We start from the raw sequence: 27,745 nt of genomic DNA, 5'->3' as shown, positions 1-27,745 counted from the left end.
TCTATGTTGTGGCTTTGTTCCATGGAGTGCCACTCTGAGTAGCAGCTGTATGTGAATCATTGAGGCGGAAGTACTTTTCGTGCTAAAAGTGAGACGTTTGTGAAGTCATGGTTGAAAGGATAGTGCCGCGAGAATGTAAACATAGCAGCTATAATTGGATATCCAAGGTGCATAATGTGAAAGTGTAGACAAATGTATATGTGCAAGGACATCGGCTTTCTCGGAGGAGGAGAAAGAAAACATGAAGGGAACTCCTATCATCTTCACTCAAACAGCCTACTTAATGGGGCAGCACCATCCCTCACGCATGAGACATGAAAACCAGTTCAAGTGTTTGAAATAAACGGTGATTTCCCAATCTACGAAATCCACCATCACCGTGCCTCGGGTGACAAGAACCTAACTAAACAATACCCCTAAAATTGTGCGATCCGACAGAATGATTGCATTGAAGCTTCTAGAACCTCTTCGCATGCATTTAGTGGTCCAAAATTTTGTAGAATTAGAATCATGACCCGTTCCAGGACAAGAGCCACTGATGCACACTTATCCAAGCAAGAGGCATGCTGATGATGCATGGGGTAACAGAAAGTGATCGGGCCAATCGGCTGAGCAAGGACAGAAATGCTAGACTTTCAACGCTCAGCAGATGAGTGATGACAATATGAATTTCAGACATCAGCATAGGCCTCTACTCCAGGAGAGCCACATCAGACAGTTATCATGCCTTCTCCGGTTGTAAGAACATGACTTGCCTTCTCTAGTTGCAAGAAAATGATGGCCATCTTGCAGCAGGTAGACATGAAGTCCCCAGCCAAACCTGAAAGTTCTTATCTGTTGAACAAAAACGATCAACTAATAATTCCACGTTACCAATGAAGCATGCGAAGGTGCATCTATATACACTACAAGAGACACATGAGACATGTATTGATCTTATTTCTTCACAAACTCTAAGATAAAGGCAACCTTTCACTCATCTGTTACATGATCCAAAATCAGTAAATTAATGAAGAAATTCACAAACATCTGGCAACCAGGTATTGCAAATCAACTTCTCCACCCTCCATTTTCAAGTTCCTAATAGCTGATGACCATAGGTTTCTGTTTCAGCTTGCACCAAACACTGATCTATCACGGCTTCTACGGCGCCGTCGCCGTCGCCTCCGCCTCTCAGATCCCAGCGTACCAGTGCCTCTCCCATGGCTTATGACATCATCGCCTTCTGATGAATAAGTAGCAAAAATATCTGCACCACCACCATTCAGGGAAGAAGCATAAACACCACCCTCCCCGCCCTCTGATAACACATTTTCCCTGTTGAGTCTCATTAGGCGTGTACCCTCTCTCAACAAAAAATAAAGGATACTTCTACTGATGTCACGACTCCCCCCGTAGTCCCCATCCGCATCACCAGGCTCATGATCAGGTTCAAGGTCACTATTATTCACATCTATCACATAGTCTCCAAACACCACCGCCCTTGGCATTGATGACCTTATTGTACTGATCACATCTTCCCGCTCCCTCTCAAGCTCAAGTGTTCTCCACTTCTGCTCAAGCACAGGATCTACCTTGCGAGGCTTTGCAGAAGGGTGCTCAGACCTCACATGCTTGTGGAGCTCTTTGTATGTTCCCATGAATGAGCAATTGTCCTGCATGCAGCTTCTCTTCTTGTTATTGAGATATTCACGTGCAGCTTCTACCACAGTCCATCCCTTCACCTGTCCACGGCATAAGGGGCATGCAAGCTCCATCACCTCAGATTTCTGACTTGCAGACCAGCCAGACATAGCGAAACCAAGGCCCTGGCTGTCCACTGTGGACTCATCGTGAGTGGGTTTCACTTTAGTGTATGCCTTCTTGAACTGATCTAGGCAGTTAGAGTGACGGTAGCTGGTTCCACACATGTAGGGGCGGCAACCCTTGTCATGGGATGAGCAGAGGAGAAGAACAGCATTATGTGGGTATTCCATGCAAACCGAGCAGGTGGCATCTTCCCAGTCCCTTTTCTCCAATGCCAAAGGTGTTTTCTTAGAGCTGCCTTCTTTTTCTGGAATCTTCCAGCAATGTGAAGGTACAGGATATGGAGTCCATCTAAGCTGACGAGATGAAAGTCTGCAACGGCCCCTGGCACTTCTCGCCATTTTACAGCAATATCTGAGAACAATAACCATAAACAATTTAAATCTGAAACCATTGTATGCTCATATTTTACATGTTGAAATATCAGTCATCAACAAAGAAAAATTCTAGAACTGGCAAAGCTAATGGATGATAAAACGAAAGAAGTGATCAGAAAATGAGTAGAAGTATCTGAACATACCTTTTATGCCATATACTGTTAATGTACTGCCATGTTTACAAGCTACCAATGTCAAACAAGCATATAAAGTTTCAACCTACCAAATAACCAAGATTGCAGTGTTCATCTATAAGACACTAACTGCACCGTTATGCACAGTTAATCTTTTTGGTACTTGGCAAGTTCCACCGAACCAATACCAGGGGTCATACCAGCTTTCAGCCAGCAATAAGCTTGCACTGGTACATATTGTACCAAGCCAACATGTACCAGAGACGAAGGATCTAGAGAAGAAAGGAGAGAGGGAGAAACATTGATCCAAACCCTAAAAGGAGAACCAAGGGGAGAGAAAGACAGAGGAGGGAGGGGGAAGAGATGAAAAAAGAGCACTACTGATTCGAACACCTGAAGGGGGAGAACATCAGCATCAATCGAAGGTGACACATCGATCAACAACATCGGTGTTGACTGAGGGGATGGTGTCGATCAAAAGTGTTGCTGCAAGGCTTCGGGACAAGGCAAAGTGGCTGTGGTCAAAGCAGGACCAATTTGGAGCTCGATGGTCAGCGAAGATCCAAGGATGGTTGACAACTCCCAAATCCTAAAAAAGAAGTCCAGTCACCGAAATTTCTCCGATGCTTCAGTTAGCCGAGGCTTTGGAAATAGAGGAAGAGAGTGAGGGGATGTTTTTGATTTTTCAGATTTCTAGAGAGCTTATTAGAGGATCCTTTGTGCCCCTTTTTATAGAAAAAGAGGAAAGTATGTTGCCTTATTAATCGATAAGCACCACGTAGAATTAAATTCCATGATACCATCATGGGTAGTAGGCAGTAAGTGGTATTTACTTACATGCTACGTTTCCTTGTAACCGTCCAAAATTTGGGGGAGCTGCCATCAGCCCACATTCTTCCTTGTAATGGTCCAATGCCTCAAGTTCATTTATGAGTCGTCGGCTTGGATCCGACCATAAGGTCAGTATAAAACCGACCATGTCGTTATCGTATGGCCAAGGCAATGGGCTGATTCCTTTGTAGCCGCCCAATCCTTATTTCAAGGGAATCGAAGTGGATGTTCGATGGTGGTCCGAAGAGGAAAGGCGGTATCCTCCCATAATACTTCCCCCAATTTTCAAGCCCCGAGTGACTACTTTGGACAGAGGAAGTAGTAGTCATCGAGATAAGACCTTGGCCTTCCCCTAATGAGTTGTTCAACTCGTGCTCTAGCCTCGATCTTTAACCTATCCAAGAGTCTGGTTGCTCAATTCGAGGCAATAGACAGAGGATTTCAAAGTCGCATTAATGCATCGCTTCACAAACCTCGCCGTAATTATGAGGGATGGGCAGCTCAAGGTAGGGTGGCATAATGACCCAAAAAAGGCAGGATTCAACGGTTGCATTTGGGCCTATTGCGTCTTGCCTCATGTCCAATGTTGATAGGCTTGGTCATCTCTCATAGATCAGCTTACGTGGCCGGATCTGGAAGAGGTATGACGCAGAGTCGCATGATTGGACAGCTCCGATCTGTGCCATATGGCAACATCGGATGGTCAAGGGCTTTGATGTGGACCGTTGAACAATAGCATAAATAGGCCTCCTATTTTTCCTTTTTCATTCTTTTGCCAGTTGAATTTACTGCCACCGCTCTACTGCCAGATCCATCGGAGAGTTTCTCGTCACTGTCGATGCCATCATCTTGTCAAGTGTTGGCAACCCCCTTTGTTTCGTCAAGCCTTTCCCTGGTTGCTCCTCTTTCTTCCTTTTCTTGTCTTTTCATACTTTGGTCATCTTTTTTGCTTATTTTCCCCTTAGGTCTTCTTTTTTTGTAATATCTCCTTTATTTTCGCTTCTCCAATGTCTTCTGACAGTGAGGCTCGGGATGAAAGTCGTCGAGGCAATCGGAATTCTCAGCCATCTCCTCCTCGAGCTGGGTTTGAGGTGTTGGCACATGTGTGGTGCTCCCAAACCTTGAGAGGCCATGGGTTGAGCCATGGAGTTGGCTCATAGGTTCTAAGGTTAGTTTGAATCCTAAGGTGAAGGTTGTCAGCTTTCAAGGTCTTGAGGTTCGGAGGTTTCAGGCCTCAATGGTCTAATTTGTATTGGGCCGGATTTGGATTCAAGGGTGAGATTGGGTCAAGTCATGGATGTACATGAGCTTGAGTGAGCACAATCTCATGTGGGTTAGCCAAGAGAGTTTTTGAGCTAGGGTTTATTAGGGTTCATGTGGAAACCCTAAGGTATATAAACCCATATATTGTAATAGTTTGCTAGAGAGATCAATATACGACTTTTCTCCCTATTCCTCTCTCTGGTTTGCATGCCGCCCTAGGTAGCGGAAGAAGGAAGCTTCACACGCGCCCCCTCTTCTGAAAGGGGGGGCGCGCGGTATAAAGGTGGAGGTTTAGTGCTAGGATGTTAGCGCTAGCTAGTTTGGCGCTTGGTGTTCTCCCTGATATCCACGCCATAGAGTCCAAATCTTTGAGGCTTCTTGCTACTGAGAACCAAGAGGTTTCACGCCATAAGTACCTGGTTGTTTTCCGCACAACAAACTCCTAAAAGATAAGAGAGGAGGCGCGCACAAGTAGATTGCCGGACAAAGGTTTTGTCACCCTAAGGTGTGCTGCCGTTTGATCCCCCTATTTCAACGCCCTAAAGTCCAGGGATTTGGGGGGTCTTGCTACTGGTCAAGAGAGGGTTGCAAGCCCTCTGGGATCAGGTCTTTTGCTGTAAGAAAAATCCCCAAAGGATTAAAACAAGAGGCGTAACAAGGAAAGGCTGCGGAGGATGCAAGATGCTGCCATGGAGTTCTAGTCCAACAAAGACTCCTCATCAATGATTTCTATCCAGATCTGATAGCCCAAAGGTATCACGTCCCTAGCCCTGATTCTTAGAGCCTTGAGAGTAGAAGATCAGAACTGAAGGTGCGTCCCAAGTCTCTGCAAGGGGAGAGACGCGAACTAGATTGCTGCTACAGGGTTCTTGATGCGCAACGATCTAGCGCATTGTGTTTGCTGTTCTTAAAAAGTCTGGATCGCCATGGACTCCTGTAGAGGGCTCCATCACAGGTCTCCTCAGATCCACGCAGGTGCACGACGGTCTTAAGAAGTGGTATCAGAGTCCGATGAAGCGTGGAAATGAAAGAGAAGTCACACAGAATGAAACCAGAAAACTGCTGCAAAAGATCCTAAACGCCTCGTGTTCGTCGAGCTGTTTCTTAACGCCCAAATTTCAAATATTTTTGACATTAAAACAATAAATTCTCGTGTTAACGACGTATCTACTATTTTAATTGTGGGCCGATCTAATCCTAAGAGGATTAAGAGGCATCAATAGGAGGCTATTTGCTGAAATCTACACACACCTATTTCATGGTATGTCTTGGATCCATCTTTGTTTTTGCTGTGGTTTGTCCAACCAAGAGCAGCGGGTTGAAGATGGAGGTTGAAAGGCTTGATAGAAAAAAAAATTTCCCAGGGTGGAAGGTTTGGGTGGTAGGTTTTCTGATCCAACTTCGATTGGATCCGACCTTGGAGGAAGAAAGGCTGGAGGGTGTGACGATAGACGATAGGGTTCTCTGGGAAGATAGGCAGCAAGAGGGCTGTTTGATGGATGAGTGATTAGCATGTTTAGTGTGCTAGAGGAGAGATTCTCCAAAGGGTAATGATCGAGGTGGAGCTGAAGAAGCGACTATACAGTCTTCCGATGCAGGAAGACGTAGTCAGGATGCATTTAGCGGTTCACCCAGAGCATGGATTTGCAGAACCTTGGAGTAATGGAGATGGCTGATCCACGGAGTGTCGCAGTTGTTTCAAGAGGAGAAGATCCTCTGGTGGTTTCATAGGTGTCCGCAGTGTGCGGAAGGTCCAAAACGGCAGCAGCGATGGTGAAGGTTCAGCAGGAGGTCCAGTAGGGCAGGATTGGACAGCTGATCTTGGATCAGGTTTGCCTTCTACAGGGGCACCAAAAGTCGCGATTCAAGTGGAGCACTGACCAGAGGTACCTCCACAGGTGGATGGTTTGGCACAAGTTTAGAGTCTAGGAATGCAAGGATGGAGTCAGTTTCTAGCACCAGCAGCAGTGATGCACAGCATGATTCTATGCGGGATGTGCGGATACCAAAGAACCATGACTCTGGAAAGATAGTGTTAGACAGATTGTTTGCAACAAGAAAGGATCTGAATACCTGTGAAGAGGTTGTGGCGAGCCTCGGGATGAGATAGGTGGATCCGAGTCCAGAACAGGATTTGAACTGCAGTTACTCCAAGCTAAAGCTAAAGTGACGATTGGTGCAAGAGCAGAAGAGAATAAAGTGCTAGGGTGGAATTCCTTAAGATTCAATCGGTGAAGAGTTAGATGAGCTCTTGGGTTTCCAAAAAACCCACGGGATGCGGTGTATCCGAGATGGCTTCGGAGGGATCCGCAGAGTGCAGAAGGTCCGAAGGGGCAATGACAGTGATCAAGGTGCAGCGGCAGATCCAGCAATGCAGCGTTGGGTGGTTGGCCTCAGATTTTTTTGTGACATCAGATGGACTTCAGATAGAGTGGAGCACCGAGCAAAGATGGCTTCACAGGTGGAGTTTGGCACGAGTTCAAAGCAGCATGGCTCTGAGGAGATCGTGTCAGGGTATGCAGCGAGTGCTGATATAGAAATGCTACGATTTCTCCAGGAAAGTCCAAGACAAGTGGTGTAGCTATCTAACAAAAAGGAGTCGACAATTTTCAAGATGATGCCAAGGAGCAAGCAACGATCAATGGTGAAGAAGTCATCCCAAAGACCTCCAAGGGAGTGCTCAGAAGCTGAAGAAGGTTGGCAGTGATGTTGGATTTGCACAGGATACTGTCAGGGTATGCGACGATAGGATTGGTGCAGATGGATCATGCGAGATTTGCCAAGACTTAAGAACACCAAGATGGAGATTGTTGGCGCATGTGTGGTGCTCCCAAACCTTGGGAGGTTATGGGTTAAGCCATGGAGTTAGCTCATAGGTTCTAGGGCTGGTTTAAGTCCTAAAGTGAAGGCTGTCAGCCTTCAGGATCTTGAGATTCAGGAGTTTTGGACCTCAAAAGGCTAATTTATATTGGGTGGGTTTGGATCCAAGGGTGAGACTGGGTCAAGTCATGGACGTACATAGGCTTGGATGAGCGCAATCTCATGTAGATTAGCCAAAAAAAATTTGAGCTAAGATTTATTAGTTTATGTGGAAAACCTAGGGTATACAAATCCATATATTATAACAGTTTGTTAGAAAGATCAATATACGGCTTTTCTCCCTATTCCTCCCTCTGGTTAGCACGCCACCTTAGGCAGTGGAAGGAAGCTTCACGCATGCCCCCTCTTTCGAAAGGGGAGGCGAGCAATATCAAGGTGGAGGTTTAGCGCTAGGATGTTGGCACTAAATAGTTTGGCACCTAGTGTTCTCCCTGATCTCCACACCATAGAGTCCAGATCTTTGAGGCTTCTTGCTGCTGAGAACCAAGAGGTTTCATGCCACAAGTACCTGGTTGTTTGCCACACAACAAACTCCTAAAAGATGGGAGAGGCGTGCACAAGTAGATTGCCGCACAAAGGTTTTGTCGTCCTAAGGTATGCTGCCGTTTGATCCCTGTTTCAATGCCCTAAAGTCCAGGGATTTGGGGGGTCTTGCTACTAGTCAAGAGAGGGTTGGTTGCAAGCCCTCTGGGACCAAACCTTTTGCTGTAAGAAAAATTCCTAAAGGATTAAGACAAGAGGCATAACAATGAAAGGCTGCGGAGGATGCAAGATGCTACCATAGAATCCTAATCCAACAAGAACTCATTAATGATTTTTGTCCGAACCTGGTAGCCCGAAGGTATCACGTCCCTAGCCTTGATTCTTAGGGCCTTAGGAGTAGAGATTTGGAGGTGCATCCCAGATCCCTGAAAGCGGGGGAGACGCAAATTATGTCGCTACTGCAGGATTCTTGGTGTGCAGCAATCTAAGGCATGATGTTTACTGTCCTTAGAGAGTCTGGATCGCCATGGACTCTTGCAGAGGGCTCCGTCGCAAATCTCCTCAGGTCCACACAGGTGCACGATGGTCCTATCATGAGGTTATTCCTTGGACCACTACTGAAGCTAGCTCCTCATCTGTACGTCGGTCCTCTGACCCTCATGCTCAAATAGTTACGTGCGGGGGTTCGAAGATTTCTAAGGATACAGTAATGAGTTGAGCATGAACGAGGTCAATCTTAGGAGGCTTCGATCTTAGTATTCCATCTCGTCATCTTTCCGACTGAAAGTTCCAAATCAGGAAGGACGTGTCTCCAATGCTCTGGACAATCGAGTCACCTTGTACGAGGAGACTGAGCAGATCTTCATCCCCCTCTTCAATTTTTTGCTAGCAATCTTTTAGATTTCTATTAAGTCCTTCCTACCCAGATCACTCCGTACTCCATTCGGATGATCATCTTCATAATTATTTGTGATTAGCTTGATATCTCTTCGAGATGCTTGCTCTTCAGAGATATGTTTACCATGAAGAAACACCCCTATGAAAAAGAATGATGGTACTTTTCGCCCCGGTCTAAACGTAAATTCATCACAGGACTCCCTTCTTCAATCCACAGTTAGAAAAGCCATTTCTTCTTTGTTTCTTCGGATCTTCCCTGAGGCTTCAACTGGACCTGAGGATCTTTCTCTGAATAAAGAGAAGCAGATCCTTCTCGAGGATAAAGATTATCATACTCTGCTCGATGTCAAAATACCGAAGTTGAAAGAATTGGTGACCGAGCAGGTGCTTCATGATGTCAGTATTAGTCCGACGCTTCCTCGGGGTACGGTCAATCCTTTAACTAAGTAGATTATGTCGTCTTGTGTATAGCTTTTGTATTGATCTCTTCTCTTCGATCTTGCAGCGATGAGGCTGATTTTGGAATCAACAAAATCGGCCTTGAAAAAGAGGCCAGATTCATCCGCAAGAGAATCTTCATCAAAAGAAGCAGAAGTTGAGGCCGACGACTTCTACTCCAACCTCATCAACTCCTCCAACCCCATCAACTCCTCGATCCTCAAGGACCTTGAGCACCAACTCTATAAAGATCAACAATGCGCCTAAGGTTGTCGTCGTGCTTCCACTGAGGGTGGCTCCCAATTACCCCGAAGTTGGTCCAAGCTTCGACTCCGTCGCCTCTTCGACAGATTCTATCCCCATCTCAATTGGCATCGCTACCACTCTCTAGTGGTGCTGACCCCGCTGGCAAGGCTAGAAGCAAGGCCCTCCTCGAACAAGACCAAGGAGAAATTCATCATGCTAACAAAGGTGCGAAGAGGCAACTCTGCTCTTCATTATCAGCGACTCGCCTAAGAGCTGATAAAAATGCTGGTGTTGCTATCCGACTGGGCGGAGAAGAAATCTCATCCTCTTGATGAGGTTGTGAACGCGCCATATGGTGGTCTTCTTGATTTTGCCTCTGCCTCTTCTCGGTTTCTTATTCTTCAAACTTCTAAGGTCGCTAACTTGTTCTTTATTGCAGCTGATTCATGACGTCACAGTCCTCGATGAAGGTCTCATCGGATTCAACCGGATGAAACAAAAACTTAGAGGAAAAACTCCAAGCTGCTAAGGCCTAGATGAAAATTATTGAGAAGGCCAAAAAGGCAGTTGAGAAGGCCAAGAAGATGGCCGAGGAGGAGGCATCCTGGACCAAATTCGAACTCCTGGTGACTTAGGAGAGGATCGGGACACTTGAAGGCTTCGTAGCTATGGAGCACGGTGACACTAAGATGCGACAGCGGAAGATTACCTAACTTGAGGAGGCCTTGGAGCTCAGTGAGGCAGCAATTAAAGCTGCCTAAGACAAGGTGAAGCTTGTCGAGACCGAAAAGTCGAAGGTGATAGCCGAAGTGAAGTTGAAGGCTGTTGATGACTTCAAAGCTTCACTGGCATTTAAGATTGAGGTCGCGAAGGGGTCTACAGTCGCGTACATGTACAGATTCCTGGTTTGCAAGGCTCAGGTTGCCCGATTGTTTCTCGAAGTCGACATCAATCAGCTCGACCCTGACGCCAGCAAGGACGAGGTCAAGGAGGATCGAGAACATAGCTGTTGCAGCCTACAACCATGCCCACTACTGAGCCCACGATCGAGAACATAGCTGTTGCAGCCGATTTCGTTACCGCAGTCGTGGTCGAGCAGCCTACCAAGGCCTCAACTGAAGACACCGAAGATCCTTGACTTGTATTTTTTGCTTTTGATCTTTTGTAATGAACTTTTAAAGTAATGAAATGAACTTTACTTCTTATCCCATTTGTTCTTTGTTTTGACTATGTCCTAAATAAATTGACCGAGCTGGTGTGAAGTAAAGATCATCAGCTCGGATAGTAATCCAAGGCCAATGCCCTTGGCAAAAATCCAAAGTAGATTTTATTGTCTGTCCGAACTAGCTCATAGTGATCCGAGGTCGTATCTCTGATTGAGACCACTTTATCCAAGGTTTGATCCGAAGACAATTCTTGACAAAGAATTTTGCTAAGTCGATCGCGTCGTTCGTGTTCGATCATCTGATATGTGATCAGAATACTTCCGATGCATAATCTTACGAAGGTCCTAACTTGGGTTATCTCCTCATCGTCAACATCTAGCCGAGAACACTAATTTAGAAGTCTCAGCCAAAGCCGAGATATCTCCAAGGGATCGATTCGATCCAATCAAATCATCAAGGTTCAAAGTAATGTTTGAATATCCCTCAGTCGATTTTTCTATTTGGTAATTATCTGAGGATCCCTTGATGATATTCAGGGGGATTTGTCAAACAAGTTCGTCCTCACATGACTTAGTCGTTTTCAAGCAAAACCTATACACATTTTGAAAAGAAGAATGATCATAGATCTTACTAATCATACATTCTCAGGTTCTCGATGTTCCAAGTCTGAGAAATGGGGTGCCGTCAAGGTTTACAATTTTATAAGCCTCAGATCTGATGACCTTGGCAACCCTATAGGATCCTTGCCTCGTTCTGTGAGTTTGGAAACTTCGATGCGTCGAAGGATAAGGTCGCCAAGTCGGAAGATCTGTCTAGACTCGAATATTGTAGTAGCAGGCTATCCATTGCTAATATGAAGCCATCCTAAACCAAGCTTGCTCCCTTGTTTCTTCCGACAGAACTAGGTTTGTCCGAAACCAACCAAGATTTTCCTACTCATCATGGTATTCCACCCTGATCGATGGCATTCCGATTTCGACAGGAATAACTGCTTCAGCCCCGAAAGCGAGGTTGAAAAATGTTTCTCGGGTCCGTGCCCGAGGTATCATCCGATATGTCCAAAGAACGTTATAGAGCTCCTCAGCCCACAGTCTCTTCGCCCAGTCGAGCCTGATCTTTAATCCTTGCAAGATTGTATGATTGGTCACTTCGGCTTCCCTATTAAATGCGGATGGCTAATCGAGGTGAGTTTGTGGTCGATGTAGAGTTCCGAACAAAAATTCTTGAACATTGCATTGTCAAATTGATGCTCATTGTCCATGATAATTGCTTGTGGGAGTCCGAACCGACAGATGATCGATTTCTTGAACCTTCCTTTTGAAAATCTATGCCAAGGACTCAGCTTTGACCCATTTGATGAAGTAATCAATCGCAACAATCAAAAATTTTTTTGACTAATCGCTTGCAAAAATGGTTTGAGGACATCAATTCCCCATATAGCAAAAGACTAGAATGTTGTGATCAGCACAAGCTGAGCAGCCAGCCTCCGTTGAATGTAAGCGAATCTTTGGCACTGTTCGCACTTTTTGACAAGCTCGACTGATCTTGTTGTAGGGTCGACGAATAATATCCTTATCGGATGATTTTGTAGACTAGAGATCCACCCCCACAAGTGGTTGTTGTAAATTCCTTCATGGACCTCCCAAAAAGCATAATACGCCTCGGATGGTCATAGGTAACAGAGTAGGGGTAGTGAGAATGACTTCTTGTAAAACCTTCCTTCTATGTAGATGTACTATAGAAATTACGCTAGATCCTTTGAGCCTCTCTATAAGATTGGCTGGTAGGTTATCCTTGACTAAATAGATGATAATAGTGTCCATCTAACTCGGCTTATATTCGACCTACAGTACTGCAGGTTCTTCGATACTTGGTTTTACAGATGCTCAACAAAGACTCTTTTATTGTAGTCGAACAATCCCGAGATGACGAGGTGAGACAAGGCATCAGCTCAGACGTTCTCCAATCTTAATATCTATTGGACTTCCAAAGTCTGAAAAGCCATGGACATCACTCTAAGCTTCTGCAAATATTTGGCCATTATGAGATCTCAAGCTTCATATTTTTTTCGGACCTGATCGACGACAAGTTGCGAGTTAGTGAAGACTTTGAGGTCCACCCCGAGTTCTTTAGCAAGATGAAGCCTAACGATTAGGACCCTATATTCGGCCTTATTGTTAGAAGCTTTGAAGTCGAACCGAAGAGCATATTTCGTCACAACTTCCAGACTGGCGAGAATGAGCCCGCTCCACATCCTTATGAGTTTGAGGCTCCATCGACGTGTAAAACCCATCATGGCACTCCTCCATTTTCCTTGGGTTGTACCAAAGATGGTTCCTAATCGAAAATAGTACATTCCATGAGGAAATCAACCAACATTTGGACTTTCATTGTAGGTCGAGGATGAAAGCTGACATCAAATTCTCTAAGCTCAATTCCCACTTCACCATACACCCGGAGGTGCCTGATCTTTGAAGAATCGCCTTTAAAGGTTGATCAGTTAAGACAACAATCGAATGGGCTTAAAAATATGGTCAAAGACGCCGCACAGAAGTGATGAGCGCATAAATCATCTTCTCAACCCTGGAGTATCTAGTTTCCGCATCTCGAAGAATTTTGCTTGTATAATAGATCGGCTTCTGAGAATCCGCATCTTCTCAAATCAAAATCCAACTAATAGCATTCGGATGAGATAGATAAGTACATCAGCAATTCCTCACCTTCCGTCAGTTTGCAGAGGAGCGAAGGGGACCCAAGGTATTGCTTGAGCTCTTCGAAAGCAGCTCGGCATTCATCCGACCACTTGAAAGTCTTCATCTGCCTTAAGACCCTGAAGAAGGGGAAGTACTTCTCAACCGATCTCGAAATAAATCAACTGAGAGCCGCCACCCGACCCATCAGATATCGTATATCTTTTTTGGTGCTTAGATGCTTCATGTCTTGCAATGCTCAAACCTTCTTCGAATTGGCTTTTATCCCTCGCTGAGTCACCGTGATTGCAAAAGTTTTTTCAAGACGACTCCGAAGACATTTATTCAAGTTGAACTTCATTTGGTGCCGCCTCAACTCACCAAAAGCTTCTTTTAGGTAGGCCATGTATTGATCGGCCTTAACACTTCACTGATATATCATCGATATAGACTTCCATGTTGCATCCAATCAGACGCTTGAACATCTTGTTGATAAAACATTGATATATGATATATGCATTCTTTAACCCAAAAGGCATTATTTTGTAACAGTACAAACCTTTATCGATTATGAATGCCATCTCGTCGTCCTCAGAAGCCATCTGAATCTGGTTGGATCCCGAAAAGGCATCCATGAAGCTTAGCAACTAGTGTCCCAAGATAGCATCCCCAAATTGATCAATCCTCAAGAAAAAAGCTATCTTTCAACCATGCTTTATTGAGATCCATATAGTCCATAAAGATCCTCCACTTACCGTTGACTTTCTTGACTATGACGACGTTGGCAAGCCATACTGGACAATGGACTTCTTGGATGAATCCTGCAGTCAAGAGTTTGTCAACTTCTTCAATTGCTAGTCACTGCACGATGAAGCTTCTCTTTTTCTGCTGCATCAATCGTCACTCGAGATCAATATTTCATATATGGACTATTATGTCAGAAGGAATACCTACCATGTCTAACACCAACCAGACAAAGATGTCCTTATTGGCCTGTAAACACACCATTAGTCAGTCCTTGTTGTCGAGTGTCAGCTGAAAACCGATCTGAATCGTTCGGTTCGGATCTTCTCCAAAGGAGACTGACAAGTCGCTCAGCTGGTTCTCCTCGGGATTCTTCAAACTTAGCTTTGTGATCTTCAATCGATAGTCTCTATTGATTGTTTTTCTTTGATGGTTGCAAGCATTGCTGGACGAGCATTTGGTCTTGGATTTCTCCCACCCCATTTAAAATCGACAATCTGACGAACAGATGATGTGGAAACAATCGCTCGAACCACACTCCAATCAGATCGTCCGAGAATTGTGTTGTAAGCCGAAGGCACTTGAACGACGACTAAGCTGAACAATCTTTTGTCGAGGCTCTATCCTAGCAATTACTGGCAGAGTGATCTCACCTTCAACCACTATAAAATCCCCAAAGAATCCGACCAAAGAGGTATTAACTTTCTTTAATTGATCAGTCGACAATCTCATCCATCGAAATGCAACATAAAACAACACATTGACAGAGCTTCTATTGTCTATTAAAATTCTTTTTACATCATAATTAGCTATCATTAGTGATACGACGATAGCATCATCATGAGTTTGAACTTGAATATCATCATCAGAAAAAGAAGCAACTTTCCTGATCCATCGTCTCTTTGAGCCCTCAGCTTGGTCTTCAACTCCCCTACCGCTGCCTAAATCCGAGATCATGTTGATGACACCAGCTATTGATCCATTGTTTTTCTCTTTGGACTGGTGCCAAGGTGGCTCCTTGTTCGCATGCTCCTCACATTCACGAACATACTCCCCGAGGTAGCCTCTCCGAATCATGGATTCGATTTCATCTATCAGTTGAAAGCAATCCTCAGTATCATGGCTGTGATCTGCATGGAAGCAGCAAATACTTCCGCCTATTCTCTATGGATGGAGACTTCATCAATGAAGGTCGATGGAGATATCCCTGACTTTTGATCTCCATCAAGATTTGGGCTCGTGAAGCGGTCAGAGGAGCATAGTTATGAAACCGCCAAGGTGGACTCCTCGACTGAAGACTTTTTGCTCGTCATAAGGATTCTCCTTTAGTTCAGATCATGCATGGATCCTCCCATCCCCGCTTTTTGTTGGGAGTCCTCCCTTCAGGTTGCTTGCGTGCGGTTCGGGCCTCTTCCACCTATGCATACTACCGAGCCCGCTCTAGTAGATCGACATAATCCCTCAAGAATGTCTTGTTGTGGGAGAAGATGAGGAACTCGTTTCAAAGTCCTCGCTTGAGCATCGATATCGCCATCGATTCATCAAAATTGTGCACCTCTAATGTGACCGTATTAAAATGCGCCATGTAGTTGTACAGAGATTCACCCTCTTCCTACTGAATCGAGAAAAGACTGTCAAAATTTTTTAGTTGGCTCAATTATTGCCAAAGTGGGCAATAAATAGTCTTCCGAGTTGTTTGAATGAATAAATGAACTCCGATTGAAATCTGGAATACCACACATGCCGCCTTCTTAAGAGTGGCTGGGAAAGGGAGTCGAAAGCATCCTAAAGCATCATGAGGACTTTATAGCCCTCCAAGTGATCAAGAGGATCCAAAGAGACATACGACTCTATCTGCAACATCTTGAACCAACCCGATATTGGTTCCTATAGAATGGTGCGAGAAAAGGGGGGTCGGGAGTTGAAGCTAAGCTCGTCGTCATACCTCTAGCTCCCCGTTTGCACTTTGCCCAGACAACATTTAACCTCTCATACCTTTTGCTCGAGATCTACCTTTCGGCGAGATTTCTCAAGGCATGTAGAGTAGCATGAGGTTGAATCACCGCCAAAGAAAGCGGGGGAGCACTGACATTGCTCCTTTCTTAAGCCTCGATAGGATGGTGATTATTGTACGACAGAGGCGGAATGATGTGGGCCCCAAGATGCCGCCTCAAGACTTCGATGGCTGATCCAATGGCTTGTGTCGAGAGGGAGCCACCTGATGAATAGGTTATTGGGATTGCCGCTGCTCAAGGCCTGTTGAAGCTGCTACATGGCGTACGACACAAGCCACCTGATGAATAGGTTATTGGGATTGCCGCTGCTTAAGGCCTGTTGAAGCTGCTACATGGCATTGGTCAAAGCCTAGACCTAATGGACCAGGTCATCTAATTATTGCAGATCTGCCATCATAGGTGGTTGCGTAGGTCCCTCTGGGACGGACGCTCGCACGACACCATCCAGGGTACGTCGAGATGACTGTCGATGGGAGGCAGTCGAGTTTTTGTGCACTCTGATCTTCACCATACTTCTCTTCCCTCTATTTGTTAAGTACCCCTTCTTCTAATATCAATCTGTTGCTGCAAAGACTCCGGAACAAAACAAAAAGAGTTGTGGTCAAAGCAGGACAGATCTAAAGCGTAGGTCCCTCTGGGACGGACGCTCGCACGACACCATCCAGGGTACGTCGAGATGACTGTCGATGGGAGGCAGTCGAGTTTTTGTGCACTCTGATCTTCACCATAGTTCTCTTCCCTCTATTTGTTAAGTACCCCTTTTTCTAATATCAATCTGTTGCTGCAAAGACTCCGAAACGAGACAAAAAGAGTTGTGGTCAAAGCAGGACAGATCTAGAGCTCGATTGGTCGATGAAGATTCGAGGATGGTTGATAGCTCCTAGATCCTAAAAAAGAAATCCAGCCACCAAAATTTCTCCGATGGAGGACCTTCCGATGCTTAAGTTAGTCGGAGCTTTGAAAACAATGAGAGGAAGAGAGAGCAAGTGGGTGTTTCTGATTTTTTAGAGTTCTAGAGACCTTATTAGAGGTTCCTTTGTGCCCCTTTTTATGGCAAAAGGAGAATTACATTACCTTATTAACCGATAACTGCCATGGAGAATTAAGTTCTACGATACAATCATGGGTAGCGGGCAATAAGTGGTATTTACTTACGTGCCACGTTCCCTTATAACCGCCCGAAATTTGGGGAAGCTACCATCAGCCCACATTTTTCCTTGTAACAGTCCAACGCCTCAAGTTCGTCTGAGTCATCAGCTCAGATTCGACCATGAGGTCAGTATAAAACCATGTTGTCGTTATATGGCCGAGGCACTGGGCTGATTCCTTTGTAGCCGCCCGATCCTCATTTTAGGAAACCAAAATGGGTGCTCAATGGTGGTCTAAAAAGAAAAAAGGTCGAGGTCGAGCGTGGTATCCTCCCATAACAAAATGCATCAACACCAATCAAGGCAATGGTAGTGTCGATTGGGGCCACAGCATTGGTGTTGGCCTCTACGTTGATCGAGGGCGACAGTGTTAGTGTCACAATCAATGGAAGGTGACACTGTCGGTTAGGATTCAACAAAGAGGGGAGAGAGAGAGAGAGAGAGAGAGTCATAGAGAGCAAATGCAGTTCGAGGGGTTTTATTATAACAAACCATTTTAATTGGCTAAATTGTCTGGTTCTTGGATGGTACAATTCAGTATGTGCCAAATCGCCTGGTTCAGGATGATTTAGCACACATTGGTACTTGGTTTTCCAACATTTCAAAGTTTACAAAATCAAACAAGCCGAACGATGAAGCACTATCAGTAGATGCAAATAAAATGATTTTATGGTAATGTAGCAGGTTTACCAATAACTGACATACTACCAGAAGTGGATCTCAAAAACTTCTAATTCTAAGAAGTTTGACGATAAGGCTTGGGATGATTCAGCACACTATGGTCCTTGGTTTTCCAATATTTCCAAGAACAAATACTCCTTCACAGAATCAAATAAGCTTGACGATATATCACTATCAATAGATGCAAACATAATGATTTTATGGTAATGTAGAAGATTCACCAATGACTGACATGCTATCAAAAATAGACAACTTTTCATTCTAAGGATTTGACAATAAAGCCTAGATACACATGCACACATAAAGTTGTTATACTCTTGGTGCCCACCGAAGACTTGCATGCCATCCAAATAACATCTACGAATTTTCTCCTAAGCTTTGGCTCTAATAAGTCAATCAACTTTTCCCTTCCCCAAAGTTACCTAGATACAAGACATCATGATAGTTGAACACCCACAGGAATTCAAGATAGCAACCATGAATAACCTAACATGGCAACAAGTTTGCACATGATATGTATGTAACTATGATAGGTACAACTATAACAAGATGGATTAACTGCCTACAGCTTGATATAGAATTTGACAATGTAAATTGTCAATGAGCATCCAAACGACCCGAGGTCCAACAAGTCATGAAACTTAAGATCTTAAGTTTCCATCTTACAACACCTTGTCAATCCCTTCAAACCATAAAGATGCTGATCCATTTTGAACTTGAAATGAACAAATGAATAATCCATGTGACAATCAAAAGGAAAAATAAAAGGCAAAAAACGAAGATTTGTTTATAACCATCGAATAAAGTAAATATGTTTGCGGAAGCACAATAAGATCCATGTCATTTGTTCATTGTAAGGCATCAATATGATTAGCTCAAGAACTAGTCATAAGATAGCTGTGACAGCCTCAAAGACAACCATAAACCATAAGGACTAAGCGTTGTTCCAACTAAAGTTAAACGCTATGAATCCTCATTCACAAAATATTCTTTCTTCAGTAAATGTGATAATCTTCTGAACTACCTAACTTAAGAAGATTAGGATTTACCATCTAGCATCATGAATCCTAATTTCATATTTTTGTTATAGAAATGGAATTATCTGCGAGCATCTTCCTAAAGTTGGATCAACTATTTTGCTTAATCATGGGTATGGCTATATTACTCAAGTTCCATTAACTGATAGACAAAATTCAAGAAAAAGGTTAACCAAAATAATGATTGAGTGAAGGGTTTCTCTGAGATGATGTAGATGAGTCAAGAATTAGGCAAGGTGATTAAAACAACCCATCCAGGCCTAGATGGCCTATGATGTATAAAGTCTGAACATCTTTTGGAGTGGATAAGGCATCAGACAAGGCATGTTGGATTGGTAATTACCACTCAGATTATCACATTCATACACTGATATGGTACCTGTATTATAGCATATCAGGTTAAGAAACTCTTGACTAGTTTTTTTTATATTCACTTTTGTTAATCATTTATCATGTTGTAGAGTTCCTGAATTTCACTTTATTATTAAGCATCTTTTCAGAAAATTAATTGATATTGTTGTATATTTTATAAGAAAAATTGTCATTTGTTGGTTATTATGTCATGCTACAACAAAGTAGGTCCACTGTTATACGCTAAAAGCATATACTAATCATATAATAGAATATTGAATGTCAAAACAATGTTCCTTTCAGTGACTATCACGTTTTATTCATATAAAGTTCTTTTTTTTTGGGGGGGGGGGGGTCGGGGGGGGGGGGGGGGGGGGGGGGAGAGGTTTAGCAATATCAATATACCACTATAATAGACCACCTTAGAACTGCTACTGACATTATAACAATGGTTATAATTACCATAATTGACAAAGTTTAGATCATGGGGATTTGAAGTAAATATGGCTTCTATTGATTATAAAACAAAATATAACAAAAAAAAATAACAATGTTATTCCCCCAAATCACTGCTAATCAAATAAAATTTAGTTCCAGTTGTTGCTTAAATAAAAGGATTTTGTAATAGACAAAAAATTCTAATTTAAAATATAATTTTATTGAACTTTAGTAGAAAAGATAAATAATGGACCTTCTTTCACAACATTTGCACAGAAATGATAGAGATTATAAAGACTTAGAGATAGTTAACAAACCAGAACATTGTAGCCAATACTCATTATGAGCCACTGCAAGAGCACCAATATATTTGTGACCCTATGTAATAAATTGTATTAAACCATCAGATACTTCTGATTAAGATGCATAATGCAATTGCAAATGTCAACCTTATGAATATGTTCAACTATGTAGAAGAGATGGATTTCTAAAACTGTCAAGTTCATAATCTGATATTTTCTGATACTTTGGTAATATGTCTAGTACAATTGCAGTCATTAACCTCAAGAAAACAGTAAACTTTTTATTAAGGTCATGACATTATGGTCATCTATTTGTCTATCTGCTTGCATAATGCACCTGCCTATACATTAAGCATAACTAACATAAAGCTGAAAACAATAAACTAGGACACGCTATGATTCTGGCTCACAGAATGCTAAGTTTAGCGACTAAAGCTTTTATTCCAAGTTTAATGACAAAAGCTTTTATTCCATTGTTTAAACTACCAATGACATTTTTAGGATACACAAAAAGAAATATTGATGCCGGGGAGGTGTGGAACTTCAACTGAAAACTCAAAGGAAGAAGGATATGTCAGCATAACCGAATGTGATGAGATAGAAACATCACTACAGCACGTATGACACAAGGAAGACGCAACAATTGGTTGTGCCGACATACCCGTCCTCTGAGTTTTTAGTCCAAGTTCAACACCTCCCTAGCATCATAAGCAGATCTTATCACATCTTTTTATTTAAGTACAAGTAGAACTAATTCCTGTTGGCTGGGCAATATAGGAATTCCACTTTTTGGGTAAGTGATAGCTTTATTTATTATAGTAGAAAGCCTCTACAACATACAGAACCTTTGCTACGACAGCACAAGTCTTCCACAACAAAAAGACATCAACATGCCTATCCCTCTGACAGGCGAGGTCCCTCCCACATATAAGGACACAAACACCCCTTTGGAGCAGCATTACCATGCGCATTGCACAAGATGGTGATTGGGGGTAACCAAGTAAGAAGTGATTTGGGAAAAGGCCCAGGACACCAAGTACCAATCTCTGCAAAGTGCACCACTCAGCCATTATTTCACACTGCTAAGCCATGCTGATGATAGTTTCCAACATCCCACACCCAAATGCACAATGAATCTCCAGGAGGATTGGGATAGGGAAAGAAGCATGTTAAAAGGCCTGCAGAAATACATCCCCATGATACTGGTGTCTTAAATGCAGCAAGCTAGTTATGCACCTACCAGTATTTAGTGACCAACAACAGTCTAAGAAGCCTATGCACCCCCATCTCTCCATTACCATCATTCTCAGAGGTCATTGAAATAGCGATATTCTAAGGGTCAACTAAACGGCAGCTTAAGAGGCAGTCCACCCCTTGTCAACTACTGCCTTACATGCAGCCATCTCATCCGTAGTTAGACTCCATCCAGTAGTCAAAGCTTCGACCTGCCTTGCAAGAAGATCTGATGGCTATCCTCCTAGACTTTGATCAACTTCCCCTCCTGCTCATGCGAGCATCTATAATTGGCCTAATAGTGCCCTCCAAAGCCATAGGGTGGGGTTGTGATGGATCGGCCCATCATCAAATTGGCCCAAAACCCACCTGAAAAAAAAAAAAGAAAAAGAAAAGAAAAAAACTGGTATGGGAGTCTTCTTCTCCTATTAATTTGGGGAAGAGCCAAAGTCCCAAGGCAACTAGGACCCCAAGGCTCTCTATAAGTAGGCCCCCCCATCCCCCTTCCATGATCCTCCACCAGAGATCATCAAGTTCTCCTCTCTCTTTCTCCCATTTTAGTTCACGACTTCCAATTCTTGCACCCACTAGAAATCAAAGCTAAGATACTGTCGAGTCGAAATAGAGCCCCGATCCCACCTCCGCTCTCTTCTCTTTCTTCCCATGACCTTAAGCACCACCGACAACCGTTGGTTTCGTCGAAAACCTACTAAAAAACAAAAAACACTATTTATCTCCTGTTTTTCCAAGTTTTTATTCCCTTTTTCCGACCACCAGTGCTGCCACCCCCTGATGCCAAACACAAAGTCAGGTCGCCCAGCCTCCCTATGACCTATTCCAACAAGATCATGGCCATTAGTGAACGGCAAATGGCCAAAAACAAAGAGGAAAGCTCCAATTCCCTCTTTTTTCGATTATTCTTCCTTTGCTTTAATGCTGGCCGGTCCTTGTCACCGATTGTCCACCATCGCCCTCCACCGACCATCCATCACCTCCTGCTACCAGAACTCTGGATATGGCCCCACACCCCGCCGGAGCACCAGCCACTCCTTCCTCCCCATGCCACCCTTGCGACAAATCAACCCTTCTCTACGCCTTCCCATGGCAACTGGACCCTCGTCTTCTCCATCACATGTTCATCTCTCTCATCTAAGTTCTAAGTTTTTTTTTCCTGGTGCCCCAAACCCTAATCCATGATCTATGCCCAAGACCCTTAGATTAATAGATTAAACAGGCTGGGTTGGATTACAAATGGATTACCTATTTATTAAACAAGTTAAATGAATCTGTCAGGTTATCTGTTTATTAAATAGCATAGGTTTGGGTTTCAAAATATAACATGTTTAATAAACATGTCAAGTTCAAGTTTGGACTTTTTTTGATCCAATCCACATCTGACCCAACCCATTTATGACCCGCCCTGACTACCACCCCTAATGAAAATACCATGGCCGATATATAATTGAAAGACTCAACATCATGATTTAGCACTTATACATCTAGCTGGATGCTTCAAACATCTTGAAGCCACATGGCAGATAAAGAAAATGACTAGTGAGGATCAGAACAAAAGTATGAAGCCAGCAAAGCCTTCACATGCAACTAACGCATATGGAGTTGATGACAAGATGGCATATGATAGTAAACAACCTATAAAGAATGTATCCATGCATCAGTAAGGCAGCAGGTGCAGCTAAAGGTGACTGACTTTCAGGGACAGATGTATCGAGAAATGCTTTTTGCATTGTGAGGCCTGTTGCAATGCTTCTTTTGATAGACATGTGGTACTTGAGGTAACAAGGGTTCAGATTCTGTAGACAAGTTCAGGGAGCAATTTTTATGGGGTGAAGGCAAATGCAGGATCATACAAGAAGCAACAGTAATACATAATTGGGACAAATCTATATTTCATAGGTGACTTTGTCTACTATGCAGGAGTTGAAAGAGGCCATCTAAGAGGGAACAAATTAGGCACTGGTATTGGACATCAATGAAAACTCATTATTACAATAAAAGACATATGTGCTCTTCCTCTCTCCCGACCACATAGTGAACTTTAAGCAGACTACAAGTTCTCCAATTACATGCACGGAATCCACAAACACAAGTTGGAATTCAGCTTAAAAATAGCGATTTTTATGATACAATACTACAATAGCTAGGAAAATTCCAGTGCAGAACTCAATGTGCAAATAGTACTTTACTACAAAGTCACAAGTTCAGTGTTCAGGAACAATTCAACAAGGTTGAGAAGTTCTGAATTCAGATAAAACCAGCAAACTTGGGAAACGTTCAGGAGAAGATCAAAATATTTCAAAAATGATAAAAAAAAAAATAAGTCTTCATAAGGTTGGGGAGGAACCTTGAAGATGACCGCTGAGAACAGAAGGCTGTTTGTGCCCATTTGAAGGTGCAATGTGGCCATGGCCTATGGTAGGATGAAAAGAAAAGGAGTAGAACAATGGTACACAAGAAGAACATAAGTAGAAAAGTTGGAGATATGTTGGACTTTCAGTTTTCCTTTAAAAAAATATATTATATTTTTGGCACCCCATAAGTCAAATCCCAACAGCCACTTTCTCTTATGCACACAGCCTGTCTCGGTGCTCAAAGAATGATCGTGGCCACAGATTCATTTCCATCCACTTCAAGTGATGCCCTACAGTGGCAGTGATCAGTAAGTCATGATTCATGCACATATACCATGAATTTCATGATTTATTCGTGATACATTTGTAAATTAATGAATTGATCACATAATAATTTGGCATGCCTGGTGATCAGAAATATAAATGAATCTTTCAAAAACTCGGTGAATATTGTGGCCATTCTTTGCTAAGGAGCCAACCAATGCTAGAATTTCAAAGTATTCTGAGTTCCTAGTACTCTAAGGTTCTAGAGTACTGATGCATATCACTTGTGGCTTATGATTGTGCATTGCTTTTACATCTATTTTTCAGTGGTTCAAAAAGAGTTAATTCAAAGCAATGATTTAGAAGTAGCAAAATACAGGAGATCTTAAGAATCTTGGAAAGGTGGATATAACAGAAAATAACAATGGTCGAAAATCCCATTTAAACAACCCAATGAATGGAGAAATTAAAAATAATGATAAAGTTGGAAAGTAGCAAACAACCGACAAATACTTAAACTACTTAAACTTACCATAATTATTTAATAGTAAAGCTTGACCAAGAATTTCACATGACATAATATGAGAACCACCTCCCAAATTACACCATCTACTAGCATATATTCTATGGATCAAGTAAAAATGATAATGACGAAAGTAACAAAATTGACATTGCAAAATACCTATGCAATCAAGACCACATAGACATGGAACATCATACTAATTTAGCAAGCAAACCCTCTAACAATTGATAAGAAACTTGGATGCCATCTAGCTGTCCATACAACTCAACCCTTTAAACATGATGTGTTATACATATAATTCACTCATTCTAATCTAGGTACAAATCGACAAAAGCTTGATTTCCTATTACACCAAAACTAGTAGTGCAGAGTTGATCGACCATTCAACATCTTCATCAAGGGAGCTTTCCAAAGGAAATCAATGCAAGAATTTCCTGTGGTGTTAAAGGAGGTATACATGATTGCCGGCAAATTAAGAATAAACAAAAGATACCTACCATTGACTAATTATCAAAGCCTTCACACTTGCTCTTTAGGAATGTTTGGTTGCCTAGAAGTGGGTGCCCAAAGTGGACTTCTCCCAAAAGAAGTCATCACTTTGGGCTGTTTAGCGCTTGATATTACCACAAAAGTGCATCTCAGCCAATTCAGGACTTTTCTTCAGTTCAGAAAATTACAACTATAAACCAACTTTGATGGCTTCGAAGGCGGAAGGTCCGAAGTAGCCAATGCGGGGTATTTATGCTTCCGCCACTTATATGCAGCCAAAAGTGCACTTAGTATTGCTTGTTAATATATTGTGTTTACAAGATGTAAGAGACCAAATTTTAGCACCACCCAACAACATCATAACCTTGTGTTCATTACAAACCAGAGTTACAATGAAAACAAGTAGTTTCTGAATGGTTTGCTAATCCATAATAGCTGGATCAAAATATAAAATGATGAGAAATTGATGGCTACTCCTAGGAAATGTAAATTTGTTTCTTCTTCCTTCGGATTTACCAATAACAGGAGTACAGCAGAAGACATTTAATTGGAAGAAGGCTACCTAAGGCTTCTAAGGATTTTTGAGAAACATCATGAAAGTATACCCAAAGATAATAATTGGCTCTTTAATCATGAAGCATCATTTCCATTTCATGACTAAATGACAAAAGGATAAATGCAGTGTTAACCTTGCAACAAACAGAAGATCAATAATAAGGCCCAAGAAGATGCAGCATTCTTAACATGGAAAAAAAGAAAAATCATACGCTGCCTCGTGCAGATCAAGCTATTAGTTTCTCACATTTAATCTTGCAAAGCTAGGCAAATCACTGAAAGATAACATAAGGGTAAATTCAAAAAGTAGATAATAAATAATAACACCACAGAATTGCTAATGTCATTTTTCAGTAGATTTTTTTTGAATTACTTCAACAAGTAGAAAGCACCTGGCAAAGATGTTTCAAGTGACCAGCATGACAGCTGAAGTCAACAGAACAATCCAGATCGACATGAAACAATAAACCAACAAGAGTAACACTAAGTCTGGTTACTTTTAGTCCAAATTGACAGCCAATATACAGCTGTAAAGCCAATCAATTTATAAACAACCAATCCTCAATCTCTAATTTCTACAGCATATTGGTGTGGTAATAGTAATCACATATAGATGCTTCATGCTGTCAACAGTGCTTCCTTCTTCTATATCTTTCCCTCTTGTCAATCATGTTCTACTCCCTTTGGGCGCATTTCACTAACCACTTGGCTTCCATTCCTTCTCAACAACCCTACATCTATCATTAGCAGCTCATGCAACCATAGATTAAGCCCATTTCATGTATCAATCATCCACAAACTTACACTTCTCATCCTATATAAATTTTATCTTGATGTTACTCCAAGAGCATACCATGCAGACAATCTTCCATAAACTTACACACCAAATAGTTAACATCCAAATCCCAAGAGTAAAGAGTTGTTGAAGAAAATCTCAATGTTGAGTCATAGATCATATTAAAATATCAAAGCCAGATATCAACATTTCATGGAACCTCATTAGCTATAGCCATAGCCCAGAGCTTTCTCAACAATAGCTTCTCGATTGTAACCACATATCAAGGCTGAGTTCAAGATATCTATCAACAAACCTGAATCTCTTGAACTTCTACTTTGTTGAAGAGAAAATGAATGAAAACGACCAGAAAGAACAGCCAAAAATAATTTGCATAATATCACTCTAAAGCCAAAAGACCAATAATATATCTCCGCCGTTCATAAGAGCAGATCATGGTTCCCAAATAACAAACATTTCATGGTGGCATCTAGTACGGTGCTGACAAGATGATTAAAAATGGAAATAAGCACCGACCATCTTACTTTCTACAGCATAACAGCGAAACAGGATGCCACAATTCTCACAAAATGATCCACGTTTACCTTTTCCTGTCTTTCTTTCTTATCCCAACAACCCTTTCCTTCCATCCTTTGTTCCTAATGCAAACAACCAAAACAAACAAAAAAAAGGAAAAGAAACAAAGAAAGAAAGAAACTTTCAAACAAAATCACCAAATTTCTCATGGCGATTGTGGCTTTACCTGCCTCAAGGAAGTCGTTGCTCTTCAAAGTCGATGGAAATTCCAGATCTCTGACAACCGTCAGCACCAATAGCTAGACAGAAGGGAAAGGAAGAGACTTGTATAAAAAGGACTTGCTTTGCTTCCAACGACAGAGTTGAAGGAATAAATAAAGAAAACCCATCAGACCTACTTATCAAAGAAGCTCGCACATGAGCAGGTAATCAACCGGAAACCCCGATAGGATCTCTCTAACAGAACAATCAAACACATAAAAATAACAAATAAAAAAACAATTTAAGAAAAGGACACCCACATGCCCTTACGACCAAAGCATCTCACAGCATCCAGTTCCTAGATCTAGATCCCGCCCCCCACCCAAAAATAAATCAATAAATAATGATGATGATGATAAAAGAAAATAAAAGAAAGAGAAAAAAGAGTGAAAGGAAAAGGTGGGAAAGAAACGAAGGGATTTTACCGGACGGGTGGTCGCGAGCCCCCGTCCATCCACGAAACATCCGAAGACCAAAAACAGAGTCCCCGTCCATCCACGAAAAATCCGAAGACCAAAAAAGAGTAAAAATAGAGAGATGGGTAAGGCGAGGCACAAACCTGGCGGGAGCGAGGGCGGGGCAATCTCTGGAAATCGGAGGACGGCTAGGGTTTGGTGGTGGGGATCGTACGGTTCGCAGGGGACGCGAGGGCGGAGAAGTGTTCGTCGCCCTTGCTCGCTCGCGCTCTCGCCGGGGACGGGGCGGATATAGAGAGAAGACGCCTTGGATGGCGGAAGGCCACGTAGTTATATCGCAGGAGGCCGGAGTCGGAGAGGGTAAAGCGCTCGAAAATGGACTCGGGGGTCAAGGTC

At 42.6% G+C, this 27,745-nt stretch overlaps 1 protein-coding gene across 6 annotated transcripts; it reads right to left on the bottom strand.

Annotated features, from left to right (window-relative positions):
- Nucleotides 1-901: 901 nt before the first annotated feature.
- LOC105034349 (uncharacterized) lies at nucleotides 902-27,745 on the bottom strand. 6 transcript variants are annotated; one of them, XM_073249145.1, is made up of 4 exons: nucleotides 27,493-27,745; nucleotides 26,899-26,971; nucleotides 23,523-23,819; nucleotides 902-2,160 (listed from the first exon to the last, which is right to left on the bottom strand). In XM_073249145.1, the coding sequence occupies exons 3-4, from the start codon at nucleotides 23,639-23,641 to the stop codon at nucleotides 1,110-1,112; spliced, it is 1,170 nt and encodes a 389-aa protein (XP_073105246.1). In that variant the 5' UTR covers nucleotides 23,642-23,819; nucleotides 26,899-26,971; nucleotides 27,493-27,745; the 3' UTR covers nucleotides 902-1,109. The 6 variants fall into 6 exon arrangements, with proteins under 6 accessions (XP_073105246.1, XP_073105248.1, XP_073105249.1 ...); XM_073249147.1 differs by lacking the exon at nucleotides 23,523-23,819 and adding an exon at nucleotides 19,943-20,003; XM_073249148.1 differs by lacking the exon at nucleotides 23,523-23,819 and having other exon boundaries at nucleotides 26,903-26,971.

This window comes from Elaeis guineensis, chromosome 15 (assembly GCF_000442705.2).
Source record: "Elaeis guineensis isolate ETL-2024a chromosome 15, EG11, whole genome shotgun sequence".
In the NCBI taxonomy this organism is placed as follows: domain Eukaryota; kingdom Viridiplantae; phylum Streptophyta; class Magnoliopsida; order Arecales; family Arecaceae; genus Elaeis; species Elaeis guineensis.
This window is presented reverse-complemented; position numbering and strand designations above follow the sequence as displayed.